Below are 14,016 nucleotides of genomic sequence, written 5' to 3'. Positions count from 1 at the left end.
ATCATCCACTCTTTTGGAAAAATATATTTTTTTTTGTGGGGGGGGGGGGGTGCTCTTTTTACACCAATTTGGATCTATTCATAGCAGTCCTTTTAATACTAAGTCACTTCTGGCAGTCTCATCTTAGCACTCAGTGAATCTTAGAGTTGTGTTATGGGAATCAAATTCTACTTCAACACATTTTTACAAACCTTATCACAGTCCTTCAAATTCACATGCAGGTGAGGCTTCTATGGCAACACATGCTTAACTGAAGACCCTTACAGGCAACTCCGATCCTACCAGCATCCCCATTACTGAACACACTGGACTCTCAGTAAACCACTTTAATGCAGCAGGGGGGATGGGATGGTAAAACAAAGCTGAGCAAACCCAACCTCCATCAAACAATGAAAGACAAGCCAGCAAGAACAGTTGACAAGTGTTTTAAAATGAGAGTTTGTTTCCATTTTAATATCCTAACTAGGCAGTCCATGCAGGCAGCTGAATTAAAAGGGGTTGGAGAGCAACTGTTCCACTTTGTAGAGTTACACTGCACATGCACCAGTCCAGCTTTCCTTTGCACTTCAGACACTTTGCAATGATGGCACATGAAACTCCCCAGCCAGGGGTTCAATCAGACTTTCTACAATGAACTCTGCACATTCAACTAATTAAACGGCTTCATCAACTTGAGTTCAGAAGTTTTATTTCACCTTACAACAAAGAACTTGTAAAGTCTGGCAGGTTTAAAAGCCCACACCCATTTGGGAATAATACTGTTACTAGTCCACTTCAGTAGCTGATCTTTTTTGCTTTGAAGGTGCTCTAAAGTAGCAGTTGGCAATCAGTTCAGAACTTAAATACGCCCTTACTAGTCATTTAAAAAATATAAACAGAACCCCAAGATCTGGATGCCTGCACTCCCCTCCATCCCCTGTTCCTTCACAGTCTGTTCATACTGGCAAAAAACTGTGGGTTCATCTTTCTACCACTCCAAACTGTAAAACTGCAGGGTGTCAACTCTGCTGCAGTAGTGTACATTGCACAATGGACTGCAGTGGATTCAACTTTGCAGGAAGAAAAACACTTTCAGGAAGAGCTTCAGACAACAAAAGCCCTCCTCTTTCTTAAAGCAAAGAGTAAGTGCTCAAAGGATAGCGCCTGGTGAAAGAACAAAATACAGCAGATTATTGCTGTTCTTAAAAATCAAGCAGCTGTCGGGATAAACAGACCAAACATTTCTTCCTTCTTTCGCTCTTAAAAATCCCAACAAAATAATTCAGAAAACAAAACATGAAATGCGCTATGTCCAATAGTCTCTTGGGGAATGTTTTATGCACATCTTTTCTGCAGGCTTCAACCCCATAAAAAGGATAGAGAAAGCTAACTAGATAAAACTACAAAACAAGACAAGCACAAGCTCTACCCACCCCATTCCAAAAAAAAAAAAAAAAAAAGGGAAAAAATAAGCCAGCAGTACTTCTGGTGATGCACATTCAGATACTACATTATAAAAGAATTCCCACCCACCCCCCAAAAAATGGATTATACAACTGTGCAAGGACAAATCTTCACAACAAACACCTCCGGCTGTAGTTATTCTATCGTTTCGGCTTCTGCAACACTTTCAGCTTTCACTGCCTCAGTGGCCTCAGCTGCTGCTTCTTGCTTCTCAAACTGGGGCTTTTCAGTCTCGTTCTCTGCCACAGCATGCTCTTCCTCCATCTTCTCCTGAGTGCTTTCGACCCCTCCTTCTCCCTCTCCCTCCACCTCCAAGGTCTCTTCACCTTGCGTCTTGTCTGCTTCGCTGCACTCTGGTTCGAGTCGAGCATCACCAGTCTCATCCTTCTCATCTCCTTCGGCAGTGATGCTGTCATCATGAGCTTCTGTACCGTCCCCTCCTTCCACGGTTTCGTCCACATCATGGTCCACATTCTCATCTGTGAAGGGATCCTCACCCTATAGGAAGATGACAATTCTTACTGCTACTTTAAGAGTTCATGCTTCAAAAGGGAGCAGGATATATAGAGAAGAAAGCTTTGCTAAGTGATTATACAAAATAAGAACAAAAAAGTTCAGAAGGGAAGAGGAATAAGTCTTCATAATTGTGCATTCTATCTAAAAATTACAAATAAAATTAGGAGTTTGTTTCACCAATCTACATAACACTTTTCATTGTGAAAAATTACATAAATATTCAACTGAATAATCTTCACACCCTTTGACCCAATACATGGTAGAAGCGCCTTGTATAGCAACAATCGCTCTGAGGTTTTTTTTAGGACGAGTGTCTACCAACTTTGCACAAGAGCAGCTCAAGCTCTTTTCAGCCTGGCTGAGGATCATTTGTGGATTACAATCTTCAAGTCTTGCCATGCATTTTCTATCCGACTCAGGTCTGGACTTTAGCTGATCTACTTGAAGACATTCACTTTTTTATTGCTGAGCTACTCCACGATTGCATTTCCTTGCAATCATCCTCCTGCTAAAAGGGGAATCTTCTCCCAAGTCCCAGGACTATGGCAGACTGGAAAGAAAAGTTGCTTACCGGTAACAGGTTGGGGGTTGGAATCTTGTATTTATTTGCAATTTGTCTATTGCAACCCATATTAGATTGTAAAGAAGCTGAAAAGTTTTAAAGGATGCTTATTACAGATTGTCTGAAAACACCGATCATAAGCGCTTTTTGCTCTAGACAGCAATGTCGAGTAAATGTGTGGATTGTTGCTCATGTTGCTGTTTTACAGATATTCTGGATGGATGCTGAATTAAGATATGCTATTGTGATGGCAACTTTTAGTATGTGAAAAGCTTTTATGGCTGTATAATTTTCTAATATATTAATGCATAACAATTATGCATTGTGATAACCACAAAGACAAAAGTGTTTTCAACTGAGTGTTGAGTTTTTATTTTGCTAAGTCCTGTCTAGGAAATACAAGAGCGCTCTTCTGCAATCTAGCATATGCAATTCCTGCTTGGTTGGCATTGGGAACTTATCCCTAGTGTTACCAATCATCACTATTTCAATAACTGGTGTAATGGAGGGTACATGAGTGCTTGCAGTTCACTTATTCTATTTTTTATGTTATGGCAATTAAAAATAGCATTCCATGTGAAAATTCAGGTCCACTGTAGCCATAGCTCATAAGGTAACACTACATTCAGGTCTGGCTTACTTAATGGAGGTCTTAAGATTGTATAGGATCTTTCATAAACTTTGCTAATGCTTCTTGAAAGATAAACTGGCTTTTGTCCCCACCGTTGGTATGCTGAATGGCATTTTTGTACTCTTCCCGAATTTCAGTCTTGAATGATCTAGAAATAATAAAGTATAGATGGAACCGAACATGAGAGGGGATGCTGTGTTCGTGACACCAGTTTGAAAATTTTCCATTTACATTATAATTTTCTTGTAGCTGGTTTTCTTGCCACTAAATGTTCATTTCCTCTTGAAACAGCTATAGATTTTGTATCATTCAGTTTTCAATATTCGTTCTGTTAACGCTGGCGACTGGGATGCATGACCATTTTCCCACATTGAATGGGAAGGGTTGAAAAAATTGGTAATCTGATTAATGGTGCTTGGGCTAGTTTGTGTAGCCATAGGAACCAACTTTGACATGGCCAGTATGGAACTATCAAAATCATTGTTCCTTTTTCTTTTCTCAGCTTTGACTGAAAACAGTTGATTGGAAAGCATATGTTAGGCCCTTGTTCCACAGAATAAGGAACACATTCTTAGCCTCTGCATTCTGTGATTGTTTCCTTGAACAAAACTACAGTAATTTGCAATTGTGTGGAAATACAAGAAGATCCTCTAATGGTTTTTCCCATATTCTGAAACTTTTCCTTAATATATGGGTGTTGAGTGACTATTTGTGAGGCTCTAGATGTCAACTTAGCTTGTCTGCAAGTTGTCTTTTCCTGGAAAGTAGATTGTTGCAATTTGTATTTTCCTTGCCACAGCTCAGTTATAATTTGCAAGAACTTCTTTGAAAAGTAGGCAGGCACCTGCTCCTTCCTGTTTATACAAAACATTGCTACCTGTCTGTTTGAATCTGCAATGACTTGTTTGAGTAATCGTTACTCTTGGAGCACTGAAAATCATTTTCAGTTCTAGTATACCAAGGTGGTGCTGATTCTCATCGTGTCCATATGCCTTGCGTGGTCTGTCAACATGCACTCCCCATCCTTAAAGTAATGCATCTATCATTACGATCTTTTTTTTTTTAGGTCTACGGGAGGTGGCAGAAGGGGACTGAATTTTCAGTCCACCAAGGTGGTTCTTTCTTTGCCCACTTTTTCAGTGAGATTAGATCTCCATCAACAGGACTTTTGTTGCTTAGAGGTTGAATGTGTCAATTCCAATTTCTCTTTAGATGCCTCTGTACATGATTCAGCTTTAGTCTTGCTAGGGAAGTGACATGCACTGTTGATACCATGAGCCCCTGTAACTTCATAAATGAGCTGAAATCCACTTTCTTGTGAATAGTGATTTTATTTATTTATTTCTTTCATGTTAAATACTCTGTTTGGGGAGATAAGCTTTTTCCCATCTCATCCAGTCATTGGCTTGGGAGAAGTTGGATTCATTGAAATTTACTATGAACACCCTAGGTATTGCAATGTTTGTATAACAAACCTTATGTCTGAGTCCTTCATAATATGTGCTCGATATTAGACAGTCTAAGTATGGAAAGACTAGCAAATTCTGTTTTCTCTTATGAGTTACTACAACTGCTAAGCATTTTGTGAACACTCTGGGATCTGGTGCTATTATGAATGGCAGTACTTTGTACTGGCAATGTTGGTCTCCCACCGTAAATCTTAGATACTTCTCATTTGTTGATTGAGATATGGGCATAAGCATCTTTCAGATTCAAGGACTTGAGCCAATCACCTTTATGTAGTAGTAGGAAAATCATACCTAACCAGTTAATTTTGCTTATTTGAGGTATGTATATAATTCTCTGAGATCCAATATGGGACGGAGATCCCCTGTCTTTTTTTGGGATTAGGAATTATCTTAAATAGAAACCCCTTCCCCTTTTGACTTTTTGGAACTGGTTGAATGACTCAAATTTAGAAGGGTCTGCAGTTTTCGTCTGAGAATTTTCAGTTGGGTTGAATGTTGGCAATATGAGAGATTCATTCACGTGAGGGAAAGTCAGTTTAAGTAATATCCCTTGCCTATGAGCTGCAGCACTCATTGTTTGAAAAGTTGGAGTTTTCCTACTAGTCTACACTGTGGGAATAGGTCCTGGACGATGAATATCTTCGGGTCAAAATCAGAAGGCTTTTGCAGAGGTTGCTGTTTGCCTCTATTGAGCTCTCTCTATTCCTTGGGCTGTGTGTTTGCATTGACCGTGTTGAGACTGTTGTCAAAGTTGTTGAAGTAGAGATAAGGGTTGTATCCTCCCTCTCCTTTGAGTATGGATGTTTGTAAGGTTCATTATTTGATTCATTGCAATGAAGTGTCTAGTTGCAATTTGGAAAGAGATTGGAGCGCCATATTTTGATCTTTGCTTTCACAGTTTGATTTTCTCTCCAAATACATTTGTACTTGCGCATGGTGTATTTGATATTCCCATGCACATTCTGCTTTAGACTACAGCCATGCTAGTCTTCTTGCAGTGACAGTTGAGGTGATAATTTCTGAAGCACAATCAAATGAGTCATAAATGGAACATGTCATGAGTTTTATGCAAGCCTCTGATTATAATATTTCACTGAAAATTTTTAATTCTGACTTTTCTGAAAAATCATTCAGCTTTTCCAAATTATAATATTGAAATTGGATCATATATTTATTTATAGAGTTTTATATACCGTTATTCGGGAAGCCATCATAACGGTTTACAAAGTGAATAAATTTTTTAACTAAGAGGTTTTGAGATATCATAACATGTTGTAATTACAATAATAACATAACCAAGTAAGTCTCTGAAGATATAAGGTTGAATGTGGAGGGAGGATATTTCGGATGAGAATTAAGGTTAAGAGTTCATTTGAGAGTTGGTCTGTGTAGATGATTGTGGATCCATGAAGAATTTACGAAACAGTAAAGTTTTTAGGTCTTTTTTGAAGGTTTTGATATTGTGTTGAGATCTTAGGTCTTCAGGTAGTGAGTTCCAAAGATTAGGGGAGGCGATGGATGACGACTGAGGAAGTCGGCTTGGATGTTATCTACTCCGACCATGTGAGAAGCTGCTATGCTGAGCAGATTTTGTGCCGCCCAGGTGATCAGCTGTTGCGCTTCCCGCGCCACCAGATGGCTTCGCGTTCCTCCCTGGCGGTTGATGTACACTACTGTGGTCACATTGTCGGACAGAATCCCCACCGACTTCCCACAAAGGAGAGGATGAAGGGCCTGCAATGCCAAGCGTACCGCCCTGGTCTCTAGCCGATTGATCGGCCACCGCACTTCTTCGCTGGACCACTGTCCCTGAACAGATGTTTTCTGACATACCACTCCCCAGTCTGAAAGACTGGCGTCCAGGCTGGAATTTGTTGCCAGAGGATGTGGTTAGTGCAGTTAGTATAGCTGTGTTTAAAAAAAGGATTGGATAAGTTCTTGGAGAAGAAGTCCATTATCTGCTATTAAGTTCCCTTAGAGAATAACCACTGCCATTAGCAATGGTAACATGGAATAGACTTAGTTTTTGGGTACTTGCCAGGTTCTTATGGCCTGGATTGACCACTGTTGGAAACAGACCCTTGGTCTGACCCAGTATGGCATTTTCTTATGTTCTTCCTGAGTTGCGCTGCCACCACAACCATTACCTTGGTAAATGTTCTGGGAGCTGTGGCTAACCCGAACGGGAGAGCCCTGAATTGATAATGCTGACCGAGAATGCAAAATCTGAGAAACGTCTGATGATCGGAGCGAATGCCAATGTGAAGGTAAGCCTCGGTGTGATCCAGAGACTTTACAAATTCTCCCTTGTGTACCGAGGCCATGACTGACCTGAGTTTCCATTCGAAACTTGGGAATCCGTAGGCAATGGTAGACTCTTGAGGTCGAGAATGGGACGAAAAGCTCCCTCCTTTTTTGGAACGAAAAAGTAAACCGAGTAACGACAAAGTAAATTGAGTAACGACCTTTCCGTTGTTCTGGAGGAGGAACTAGAACGATATCTCAGAGATCGCTGAGATGTTGCAGAGAATCGGATGCTGCAGAGAATCCTTCACTGCCCGACGTTTTTCCAGGTAAGAACACGGGGAAACCAGAAACCGGTTGCGAAGTCGCCAAACATAATCTAAATCGTAACATTGACTTATCACCATGAGAACCCACTGATATGACGTACATTTGGTCCATTCTCCGTACAACAGAGACAGCCTGCCTCCTATAACTGGAACCGGGGAATGGACCGACCCTATCTCATTGGGCAGACTTTGCTCCACCTGCCGCTTCGGAATTTCCCAGTCTTCCGAATCGGCGGCCACGAAAGGACTGAGGCCAATTTTGCTGCCTGCCTGAAGGCTGCTTTGCAGGTGGAGCTGATGGACGAAAAGAACGGAATCTTTGACCAGATCAAAAACGAGAGCGGGATGAGAAGGAACTTCGAGGTCTAGGACGATCCTCTGGTAATTTGTGAATCTTATTCTCACCTAAGGATATTATATCTTCCAAATCTTTTCCAAAGAGTAATTTTCCCTTAAAGGGCAAAGCTCCCAACTGAGCCTTTGAGGATGCGTCAGCTGACCAATTCCTCAACCAGAGGAGCCTGCGAGCTGACACTGATGACACCATTGAGCGAGCCGAAGTCCTGAGAAGGTCATATAAAGCATCTGTGCTGTAGGCAACAGTAGCTTCCAATAGGCCAGCTTGCGCTACCTCCTCGTCAGAGGGAAGAATTGTTTTGCAATTACTGCACCCAACGCAGCCCTGCTCGCAAGGCCAAGCTACTACACACATAGCTGCCCGCACACCTAGTGCAGAAACCTAAAAAATTCGAGCTGTACTTCCAATTTACGATCCTGAAGATCTTTAAGGGCCGTAGCTCCCATCACTGGGATAGTTGTCTTAGTGACTGCTGACACAGCGGCATCTACCTTGGGAAGTTTCAAAACTTCTACGGCCTCCTCCGTAACAGATATAACTTGTCCATGGCCCTTCCTACCTTTAGACCTAAATCAGGAGTGTCCCACTCCTGGTACAAGAGGTCAGCGAGAGAAAGATGGAAAGGAAAAGACGTAGTTGGACCCCTAAGTCCCAGCAACACTGGATCGATATCACCCACCCGAGAATTCTTCTTTGGAGCTTCAAGACCCAATTCCATCAAAATCGATGGGATCAAAGGACCTAGTTCCTCCCTCCTAAAAAGGCGGACCACTTTGGGATCATCCCCATCCGCTATGTGAGGGGTAGAACTATTGCCCTGACCCCCATCAAGATCCACATCCGGCAGGGACCTGTCTGGAATATCCAATGAGTCTTGTTCGGAGTCATCCGAAGTAGAAATCCTGGAATGAACCATCCCTGAGCGAAGAGGATGCTTTGGAGCTGGTACAGAGCCAAAACTGCTTGACCTCGAATATTTGGAGGAGTGGACCTTCGGACCCTGCCCCGAGGAGCTCTCTCTGCCACTCTCCTTTGCTCCTTCTTGGACTTATAGGCCTTACGGAGTAACTTGATAAAATCTCCTGAAAAGGATGAAGAGGAATCTGAGGCATCCTCGAGGCTCTCCTCATCCAAGCCCACTGCATCCTCACGCGGCTTGTCCCCCACCAAGAACTGCGGTGACAAGGGAGGCGGATCCGATGCTCCCTGCATGGCCTGCTGTGTCGCTGCTCGCATGGAACTGAGCAAATCTTCTGTTCCTGCACTGCAGCCAAACAGGTCCGAAGTGGGGGAGCAGCCACACGAGCCGGTCGATTAATCTCCTTTGCGGCCAAAATAGACGGGCCCTTCCCCACTGGGAAGGCAAGCAGAGACTCTCCCATGCACGCGGCAGGCCGCATGGCATCGAAAAAAAAAAGTTGAAAAACGGCGCGAATAAAATGATAAAAATAAATTATACCCCGATGCAAAAACTGACGGCACCGCTGAGCACTGAATTAGCGAAAACAAACCGCAAGAAAGACTGCCGACAGAAAGAAATAAAAATATTTAAAAAAAAAAATTTTTTTACCTGACAAAAATGCCGCGGACCCCGGGAGCTGCTCCAAATAGGGTGAGATAGCCGGGCCCCCTGGTATCACCCTGACCAGGAGTGGTTGCTAGGTAATAACCTCTCCAACTCCGGCAACCTCAGAACCAGGAGGGATAGTCCGTTCAGGACCTCCCGACCTCCTGGGAGGCAGTGAAGCGGCTGCTAAAGAAAGCTAACCCGCTGAACTTTCTTTAAGATTAAAAAAAAAAAAATAAAGTAATAGTCTCAAAAAGACCTAGCAACCTTACTAAAAAGAACTCCTAAAACAAACTAACAAGAAAAAAGCCACCACAGACTGCAGATTAGGCACATCCACCTCTGCTGGGAGACAGAGAAATACTGACGGACTGCAGGTGGCACCTCAGGGTATAAGTCAGTCAGTAGAATCTTTCTCTGTCTCCCTCTGCTGGATTGGTGACATAACCCAGGGTCTGGACTGATCCAGGTACGTACAAGGGAAGCCCCTTTTCTTGCCACGATCTGATGAGACTGAAAGCTCATATTTGAGCTTAAGGCCATGAAAAGCTAGGACCCATGGGGACATTTTGCCACTAGGGCCGCAATTTACCATACCATGGTCTAGTCCAAGACATCTGAGGCAAGCATGATGTAGATTTAAAAGCAACATTTTGTACCTACATTTCCGAATATGCCTTGAAAATAATTTTTCCTGTCTGTCTTTACTTTTTAAATCAATTTTTTTTGTGGTGATGCAGAGGGCATTTCATCCAACTGTACACGAAGCAGACAAAAACCTGACATAGGAGAGGGTGTGCAATGATGTCGGTGTAGGACATGCTCAGAAAGCTGAGAGAAAAGGCCCAACTGAGTGTAGTCAGTTGATGTCACTGAATTGTGATGCTTGTCCACAGAGAACAGGTTCTCTCCATCTTTTCCTTGATCTTCACAAGCCTCCCTGTCCCTACTACAAAGCATCCCCACAACATAATGCTGCCACCACCATGCTTTAACTGTAGTGATGGTGTTTAGCAGGCGATGTGCTCTGTTTCACATCACAGATCACTTAGCATCAAGACCAAAATGTTCAACTTTGGTCTCATCAGATCACAAAACCTTCTCCCACCTGCATGCAGTTTCCCCTTTTCTTCAGACCATATTTGTGGAGTAATCTTGAAATTGTTGAACAGCTGAAATGTTCCCTAGTCTCAGCCAGAGACCTCCATAATTACTTACAAAGAAATCTTAGGCTTCATTGTGACCTTCCACAGCAGTTTCTTTAACCCATGGCTACTCACTTTGGAGGGACAGCCAGATCATGGCAGTGTCTTGATGGTAAATAGGACAGTGCAATGACTGAAGGAAAATTGAATTCACCAATACCATTAATTCCTTCTTACATTAATTGTGACCATCTAATTTGGCCTCATATTATGGTCACGATTAATGTATAATTGAGTATTACTATCTTGATGGTGTCAAACTGTTTCCATTTTATGATGGACCTGACAGTGCCCCAAAGGATATTCAAACACAAATTTTATTTTAGCCTTCCACCTGCCTATACCTTTGACTAACATTAGACCAGAGTTTTCAGCAGCTCCTTGATCAGCATGTTTAGATCTCTGCTTCAAATTTGTTTCATATATAACAGAAGCAGTTTGATTCTTCATCCAGGAGTACTTAAATCACCTCAACTACTGTGACTGGTAAGCTTTAACTTATTATGGGCCTTCTTAATGCAAGATTTTGAACCATAGGTTTGCTATGACAAAGGGTGTGAAGATTAATGTAATTAAGATATTTAGATTTTTTATTCTTAAAGTAATTTTTGGAATTTTTCTATATTTGTTCTTACAATGAAAATGTAAAAAGATGTATATACATCAGTGAAACAGACACCCACATTAATATTTTTTTAGATAGCAGAATGTGGAAAAAATGAACAAAGGTGAGAAGACTTTTGAAAAGTGCTGTAAGGTCCACCCAGTTTGCCCATTTGTGCTTGCCAACTGTTCAATCCTAAGATCTTGCTCAATTTGTGATGCATACTAATCCTCATAGAATACTCAGGAATTGCCACACTGGGTCAGATCAAGGTCCACTGAGCCCATTATCCTGTCTCAGTTTACAATCCAGGTTGCAAGTACCTGGCAGAACACAATCAAATAGATCTAATTCTTGTAACCCACTTCCAAATGGGCTTTAAGACAATTTTTCGAACTGGAGCCAATTTCCATTTGTAAAGAAAGTGTGTGAAGACATGCAATCAAGACTGATTTCTTATTCTTATACTAATTACTTTTGAATATTTCTATAGTTCTTTCATGATGAAAGTATAGATTAATGTGCTGTAGATCAGTTAAACTCCTACTTTAATGCATTTTTATTTGTATTTTCTATATGGAAGAAATGTGAAAAATCTATAAAGTTGTGAGGAGTTTTACAAGGCACTTCAATTAGCTCCAGCAAATGCAGAAGAGAGGCATGTATATATATATATATATATATATATATATATATATATATATATGAAAATAATCAGACTACAAACATGTGAGGAGGAGGATGCAAAAAGCAATTAAGATGAAACTAAAAGGGCTGCTTTTGTACTAAAATCAAAATGGCTGCATTTGTCTCAGGATGCAATTCAATGACAGAATGAAAGGGTTACAATCAAATTCAAGTTGAGTGAAGCTGAGGCAAGCAAGGAGTTAGGTATGGAAAGCACAAAAGGAAAAAGGCCTAGAATTTTGACACAAGAAGCAAATCGGAAACCGATCCAGTTGGCTGTATTAGAGTGAAAACAATAGGAATCGGATGATCACACGAAGCCCTTTATTATGTGCCCGACTCTGGCCGAGTTACGCTCGTAGAGCTGCCTCAGGGGCAACTACAACAAAACAATATATCAATAAATATCACAATTAGTGATTAATTGTGATATTTATTGATATATTGTTTTGTTGTAGTTGCCCCTGAGGCAGCTCTACGAGCAAAACTCGGCCAGAGTCGGGCACATAATAAAGGGCTTCGTGTGATCATCCGATTCCTATTGTTTTCACTAGAATTTTGACATACACTGCATCCATATGGTTATAAGAACGATACATTACAGTGTGTGGTTCTTGACATCCCATTCCATTCATTATTTAATCACATTTCTTACTTACCATGCACAATACATGGCAAGTCAGTTTCTCTTTCTAAACCACTACATTATACAAAGTTGAGATAAGTTTGCTTACCATAAATGGTGTTTTCCGTAGATATCAGGAAGAATTAGCCATTACGTGTGAGTGACATCATTCGGCAGTACCAAACAGATTTCTCTCTCCAAACTAGTAGAGCTTTGAGCTCCACTGAGCATGTGCAGGAGTTCCTGTGCAGCCATTGCCTCGTGAGCCTCCTCAATCTATATTCACAGCTAAATCTAGCTATGAAGTCAACTCTCCAGGGAGGCGAGCATTCCACAGCCAATTCATCCTGCTACCTATGGAAAATACTGTTTACAGTAAGCAATATTGCTTTTTCTGTTGATAAGCAGGCTGAATTAGCCATTACATGTGGGAAGTCCCAAGCTGGGAGTTGCATTGTAGTGTTTAAAAGCTTTTCTATACCGCCTATACAAACTATTGCAGGTCTAAGCGGTTTACAAGTAAAAACATTCATAATCCATTATTAATAAATAAAAAGCAAAATTGCTTACCTTGTAATAGGTGTTATCCCAGGACAGCAGGATGTAGTCCTCACATATGGGTGACATCATGGATGGAGCCCTGACACGGAAAACTTTCTGTCAAAGTTTCTAGAAACTTTTGACTGGCACTCTGAGCCCACTAAGCATGCCCAGCATGCCATGATATTCTCAGCCACAGGGGTCTCCCTTCAGTCTCATATGTAGCAACAAGCTTTAGCAAAAAATAAAACAAAACGTATCGGACCCAACTCCGTGGGGTGGCAGGTGGGTTTCTTGAGGACTACATCCTGCTGTCCTGGGATAACACCTATTACAAGGTAAGCAATTTTGCTTTATCCCAGGACCAGCTGGTTGATAGTCCTCACATATGGGTGATTAGCAAGCTACAGGCAGAGTCATTCTTGTATGGGATCAACAGCAGACAACTTGTGCAACGGCACAACTGGTGTACTGTTGGAAAAAAATGAGGCAGCCTGAAATCACAGTAGGATGGATGTAGAACGAGTTGAGACTATACTGGAAATAAGTTCTTTAAGACAGATTGTCCATAGGCTGAATCTTGTCGTCCTTCCTTGTCCAAACAGTAATGTGCTGCAAAGGTGTGAAGTGAACTCCAAGTTGCAGCTTTACAGATATCAGCAATAGGCACTGAACGATAGTGAGCTACTGATGTGGACATAGCCCTTACTGAGTGCATTTTTACTCGCCCTTGGAGAGGAATGCCTGCTTTTTTATAGCAGAATTCGATCCAGTCTGCTAGCCAGTTGGAGAGAGTTTGTTTTCCCATTGCAACTCCTGGTTTATTTTTGTCAAAAGAAACAGAGTTGGGTGGATTTTGTATGGACTGCAGTGCGGTTCAGGTAAAAAGCTAGTGCACGATTACAATCTAAGGTGTGCAAAACTCTCTCACCCTGGTGAGAGTGTGGTCTTGGAAAGAAGGTACACAAGACAATGGACTGATTGAGGTGAAAATCCGTTACTACTTTTGGTGGAATTTGGGGTGAGTGCGAAGGACCACTCGGTCATGCAGGAACCTTGTGTAGGTGACAAGAGCTTGTAACTCACTGACCCTCCTAGCAGATGTAATGGCTATGAGGAAAATTACTTTCCAGGTAAGAAATTTTTCATCACAGGTGTGCAGAGGCTCAAACGGGGATCGCATGAGCCTTGCTAGCACTAAATTTAGGTCCCATTCAGTAACTGGTGGTCGAATGG

At 41.7% G+C, this 14,016-nt stretch overlaps 1 protein-coding gene across 1 annotated transcript in view; it reads right to left on the bottom strand.

Annotated features, from left to right (window-relative positions):
* Positions 1-311: 311 nt before the first annotated feature.
* Positions 312-14,016, bottom strand: part of AKAP8 (A-kinase anchoring protein 8) — an 84,607-nt gene continuing 70,902 nt past the window's right edge. The window contains exon 14 of the mRNA XM_029584264.1: positions 312-1,941. Within this exon, the coding sequence (XP_029440124.1) occupies positions 1,579-1,941 (363 nt within the window). The 3' untranslated portion in view covers positions 312-1,578. The remainder of the gene's footprint in view (positions 1,942-14,016) is intronic.

The sequence above is a fragment of the Rhinatrema bivittatum genome, chromosome 19 (genome assembly GCF_901001135.1).
Source record: "Rhinatrema bivittatum chromosome 19, aRhiBiv1.1, whole genome shotgun sequence".
Lineage (NCBI taxonomy): Eukaryota > Metazoa > Chordata > Amphibia > Gymnophiona > Rhinatrematidae > Rhinatrema > Rhinatrema bivittatum.
Note: the sequence above shows the minus strand (reverse complement) of the source record. Positions and strands in the feature narration are given on the sequence as shown.